Source organism: Pleurodeles waltl, chromosome 12 (genome assembly GCF_031143425.1).
Source record: "Pleurodeles waltl isolate 20211129_DDA chromosome 12, aPleWal1.hap1.20221129, whole genome shotgun sequence".
Lineage (NCBI taxonomy): Eukaryota > Metazoa > Chordata > Amphibia > Caudata > Salamandridae > Pleurodeles > Pleurodeles waltl.
The window spans coordinates 140,052,299-140,058,298 of record NC_090451.1 but is presented as its reverse complement, the minus strand read 5'-3'; the positions used below and the strand labels follow the sequence as shown (position 1 = coordinate 140,058,298).

At 40.6% G+C, this 6,000-nt stretch overlaps 1 protein-coding gene across 1 annotated transcript in view; it reads right to left on the bottom strand.

The window, feature by feature from the left end:
* Positions 1 to 238: 238 nt before the first annotated feature.
* The window catches only part of LOC138267095 (extracellular calcium-sensing receptor-like), an 85,369-nt gene continuing 79,607 nt past the window's right edge, over positions 239 to 6,000 (bottom strand). Inside the window, exon 6 of the mRNA XM_069215943.1 lies at positions 239 to 1,143. Coding sequence (XP_069072044.1) covers positions 239 to 1,143 — 905 coding nt within the window. The remainder of the gene's footprint in view (positions 1,144 to 6,000) is intronic.

Sequence of the window (6,000 nt, the reverse complement as noted above, 5' to 3'; positions counted from 1 at the left end):
AACCGTAAAAGAGCAAATCAATCATTTTTATAAAGGGTATTTGTACAATCCATTTATGTAACCATTGAGATTTTCAATGTTTAGGAATTGCAAAAGCAGAACAGAAGGATAAGCAACATGTTCAGCATCGATCACAATGTCAAATGAGATGTCTAGAAAAACGAGTCTCTTGCTGAACTTGTCCATCCTTCACCAATTTCTTTTTGGCCCATGGCTGAATGTTTTTAGTTCCATGATCTCAATGACTAAGCTTACCCTTCATATGATTTCGGATGTTCAAATCAGGTCGGATCAAAATGATGTAACACTTTGGAAGAAATATACAAACTACAATACCCATTGAGGAGGAGATTATGGTGAAGACCTCCACGGCCACCATGTACTTCCCTTTGGTGTTCTGGTATGCTGGAAGGAACAGTGTCCAGACAGTTAAGAAGGTCACCATGCTGAATGTGATGAGCTGGGCTTCATTGAAGCTATCAGGCAACTTTCTAGCTCGAAATGCAACCAGGAAACAAGCAAGAGCCAAGAGCCCCATATATCCTAGAACACACCAAAAGGCTTGAGAGGAGCCTTCATTGCACTCAATCACCACCTTCCCAATCAGAGATTTTAGGTTCCTTTGAGCATGAGGAGGGGATGAGACCAACCAGACCACACATATGAGAGTCTGCACAAGTGTGCAAGTAAAGACTATCATTGCTGGGACCTTAGGGCCAAAACCCCTTCTGAGGTTGGTGTTTGGGTATGTGGCTTCAAATGCCATCAGCACCAAGACAGTCTTGGCCAATAAACAAGATACACACATGACAAAGAGGATGCTGAAGGTAACCTGACGCAGCATACAAGTGATGTCTGTAGGGTGTCCTAGGAAAAGGAATGTGCTGAGAAGGCAGAGAGACAAGATCAGAAGAAGAAAGCAGCTGAGTGCCCGATTGTTGGCTTTTACTATTGGAGTCTCTCGGTGTTTGAAGAAGACAAAAAGGATCACAATCGGAACCAAGGCACTGGCTGTTGCCACAGCACCCAAGATGTAACCCAAGGCTTCGTGGAAGGAAAGAAACTCAATCGTTTTGGGAATGCACTGATCGCGTTTCTCGCTAGACCATTGGTCATCCGGGCACTTGATACAGTCTGGTGAATCTTGAACAAGAGAGAAATGTCTATGAGAGCACAACAAAAATACAATCATTGACTACAGGCGGCTTAAAGGTATAAGCAAAGAAGTAAATTAAACTTTTGAATTTGTCTTTCATTATGGCATGATTTATTTTTGAAAGAGATGACCATGAAACCCTATTAGCAGAAGGCTTCTGACACAAGCATAACAATTGTTAAAGGAGAGCAAAGGGTTTCCAAGCATCTTGTTCTCACATCGCCTATTCATCCTGTACATATACTAGTTGAAGTTGAATATTACATAAGAGAATACAAGATTAAAACTGTAATACTATGGATGGAAAGGAAGAAACTAATTTCTGCTGAGAGGAGTTCTTTATACTAATCCAGTGAGTGAAAAAGATAATGAATAAAAGGGTTAAGTAGAAAGGGGGAATTAATCAGATGGTGAGGATAGAAGAAACAGTAATAGTGACTTTTCTTGTGTAAATAAAAATAGCTATGTTACTTTGAACAAGGAGTCTCCATAGAGGAGCTTACACTCACATTTTTAGTCTGGTTTAGCTGCAACCTTTTGATTGTACTAAAATATGTATAATATACTGACATGTAGAGGATTTTAGCCACCTTTCTTCATTCATTGGTCTTTTGTTGTGTCTTTCACATTTTGCTTCCGCCCACTACAGCCTATAGCACAGGGCAGTGGTTCAGCCTACTTAAGCTACTGGTTATCTTCACTTTGACTGACTGCATTTTGCTTTCTCACAAGAAGCACATTCACAAACAAGCTACTTCCCTTTAGTGCCAGTGTTTTGGTTTTAACTTTATAATTACTTTAGTGGTGCCTTTGTGATTAGAGCCTGATGTAATAGTAGGACACTTTGATGCACCCACCACCTTTCACAGATCTCAGCTCCTGCCAATTCTGTTTTAGATTCCATTTGGAGTAGTTTGCTTTTCTGGCTACTGTTATTTCACAGCCTTTCAGATTGTGGCGATTTGAAATTGTTCTGAATTTAAGTTATCCTTGTTTTACTTTCTCTTCTTCTCCCTTGCTTTTTCCTTTTGATTCTTTCTTTTTCTCTCATTCTTCCCTTCTATCATTTGTGTCTTTCTTTCTTTCTTTCTTTCTTTCTTTCTTTCTTTCTTTCTTTCTTTCTTTCTTTCTTTCTTTCTGAATATTATTGTCCAAAGGGCCAAACCTATAGGAAAATGGTTTCATTATTTACATGTGTGAATTGGCTCTTAACTAGCTCTTCAACCTGGCTAGAAAAACTTTGAAGTGCACTCTCATAGAAGTGATTAAATAGATGTTGCTACTGTTGAGGTCTTGCAGGAGCTTTGCATTGGTGGTTGTCATGGATGGTCGTTTCTCTGTGTGAAGGGGTCACCTTGTGGTTGTGGGAAGTCAATATTTCTGTATCTTCACCTTTTCTTCATGAGTACACTCTGATACCAGCCAAAAGTCCAGGTGGGGGGTACTTTTTGGGGACTAGGACTTACTTCAGTAGAGGCCAGCAGCAGGGCTCATGCAACTCCAAGCAGGACCAGGTAGTGATGGTGAGATGGGCCATTGCAGCGAGGCCTCTGGAAGCTTGTTGTGTGTCATTACACCAAAGGTCTACTCACATTTAAATCAGGCGGGTGGACGTTTATATTGGTGGATAGGGTACTCTGTTGTCATTGTGATGGAGTATCCTTTCTGCCAGAATATAAATCAGGGCCTAAGTTTCCTCTTTGAACTAACTGGTATAATACCACTTGACTAATTGAAGAAAGAATATAACTTACTAGAGACCAAAAGGCTGCGCTGCTTGCAAATTAGACAATGTTTTACAAACAAGGCAGTTAATCCACATGCTGTTTCACTGCTTACAAAATTTGAAAAATAGCTGATCACAAAAGAGAATAATAAATGATTCCTATCAGAAATATACCAACTCCCATCACATGCTACCCCTAGCAACAAACATCAGATCAGAAAATATTGGAATCAGAAATTGGCAGAACATTTACTAAGAGAGAATGGGGACACATATCTTAGAAAGCGTACTACCTCTAGATGTGTTGATATCAGAGAAGTACTAGTACAAATTGACACAACCTAACTTCAGTGAGGCTTGGAGCCTGGAATCCTCGAAAGAGAATATTGATGAAAATGTGGTAGCCCTAGAACACTACTGTAGCTCATCAGACTGCCAGCTCTAAACAGGGCAAATGGTATGATGCACCCACATTGATGGACCAAACTCGCGAGTTTGCTGTGGGATTCCCAACAGTGAAGCTGACAAGAACACCGTTGTTGGAAACCTGAAAGTCTGCATGATTTAAAATAGATTGGGCAGACAGTCTTTTTGGTGGGCAGGGTACTCTGCGACATTTGTGGTGGGGTATAGTAGTGTGGCGAGGAAGGCTGACCAACATTCAAAGGGCCTTATTTAAGAAAAGTGGCGCTGCATCTGATGACGCAGAAAAAGAAGGACCAACATATATTCATATATCATGTAACCAAAATCGTATAATGTAGTGTGATTTTAGTAAAAAAATAATGTACGTGGGAAATTGTGCCCTCGGAGTAGTTTGCCAATATTATAAACGAGCATAATTAATCATGAAGAATTGAAAAATGTAGTAATCCATCATAATTGCAAATATGTGCTATGATTTCTTGTTGAAACTGTTTTATGCTTAGCTTAAATTTAGTAGAGGCTTTGGCCTAGTCGCCTGGCCTCAAATTTAACTGCGTGGTTTTCACTTTTATTAACAAAAGGGACTTATTCTGTGTTTTTCCAGTAGAAGATGACTAATACACTTATCTCCAAGGTTTCGTGCTAGGCCGGTTTCATCCCCTTTGATACAAGGTCAGTCTCTGCAGGTGCGGACAATAAAAGTACTGATACCGAAATAATTGGCAAACTTTGTTGCAACTTGTGTTCCAAGGCTCCAAGGACAATGTATGCATAAATGAGTACTAGGAGAAAGACACTATTCATTGGTCAAATTGAAGCCACACTATGAACCCTCCAATGGAAGACCCTGCAGAATTTGGAATGTTTCTTACTTAAACCCACTGGACAAAGAGAAGTCAGCCATTTTCCTTGATGCCATCTTTGAAGCCAAATGCAAGACGTTATCTTGAACGACATCTTGATGCCCTTTTCTCTATTCCAGAGAAAGAGACTTTGAGAATTCTCACCCTAGAGACTTTAACTTTAATTTGCCCCGTCTTGCCCATGCAGTAACTTTGCCCCATTCTCCTTGCTGCTACAAGGAAACTTGCCCTTAACTCTGCCCCATTAAAATCTGCCCTATGCTGATCGAACCGGTACCTGAAGGAAGAAGGCTTTCCTTGTATGCTGATTGTATTTGGTAATTATGAAAGGATAATTGTATTATGCATTGTGTTTTCCTTCCTAGGTACCAACTGCTATTTTGATAGGGCCCAAGCTAGAAGTTTTCCAAATTTGTGTTGACTAAATTCGTTTTGCATGAAGCCCCACATGCCAATGCCAATTAGAGGTTAGTCGAGGTATGCACCTGACGCACCATGTTGAATTGAAATCTTGTTATGCTGACCGATGTATGCAATTAGTCAAATTCAATTACTCACAGTGATTTGCATTGCCGTAACCGAGTGTATTATAATTCAGATTTTGCCTAGATTGCGTTTCTTCTGCCGTTATGGACAGCTAGTAATGTTCGTATACATATATAATTTGATTTTGAGACTCATATATATTGTGTTAGCTTTGTTAATATAGGGAAATAAATTCATTAACTTTTAATAAACTGGTGTGGTTATTCATGACTGAAAGGTCATGTTGCGTCAAAATACGGACAGTTATTGATTCCTAATGTGTTATTTTGACCTAGTAATAGAGTAATGGATATCGATTACAACAGTTATTGATTATTGGTTTAAGCGATCCAACTATTCTAGGGTGAGGAGAGCCCAACTCGGCTAAAAGGTTCACCGACCTCCAACGTGTCCAGGTAATTTATAAGGGCTGGACGCGTTATCATATCCAATGCAGCACCACTTTTCATGTACCCCTTAGCGCCCCCCCTCCCACAATGCCACCAGTTAGTTCCCCAACTAACACCATTTGTGCGCCGTATTTAAGATTCGACGCACCATGGTGGTAGTTCGGGAACTATCATCAACATTTTTGATGCTAGTTTGGTGCTTTGCAGGATTAGCGTCAACAGTTTCCTGCAAAGCACCAAACTAGCATCAAAAATGCAAAGCACATTGAGCCCCATTATAAATAAAAAAGTGCTTCCTTTTAACGCCTGCTCTGTGCAGGTGTTAAAAATGATGCAAAAAAGGCACAAATAAATCTTTTGTGTAGGTCACTAGTAATAGTGTTAAGCAACGAACGACAGTCTGCAGCAACCAATAAGTGGTGTTTTGGCACGCTGTATATCCCCAAAAATGTAATTTAAGTATTGGCCCAGCTTCAGGGTGTCAACTTGAAAGTCTGCCTTTAACCTTTCGGCATATGCCAACACTAAGCATCTCAGATTGTTCTAAAGTCACCCTGAAGCCAGAGTGTTTCCTATAAGTTTTCAGAATTTACATGGCTGAAGGGATCAAGCATTCCGGCCACATCGGCGTCAGCAAAACATCAGAATGTGGAGCTGGCACCTCTGGGAACTCCTTACCTTGGATTTTATTTTTTGGAACATATTTCACTTTCTGGAGCCATCTTTTATGAGCTGATGCCTGCAGTACCTGAAGCAGCGCGTTAGGAAAGTAGCAAGCCCAATGGATGACTACGAGGAATCGGGCGGTATGGCCGAAGGACCGTGATGAACCAGGCCTGGAATAGAAGGAGGCGGAAATCGACTTGTATCCACGAGAAGGCCGTCGGAAGGATG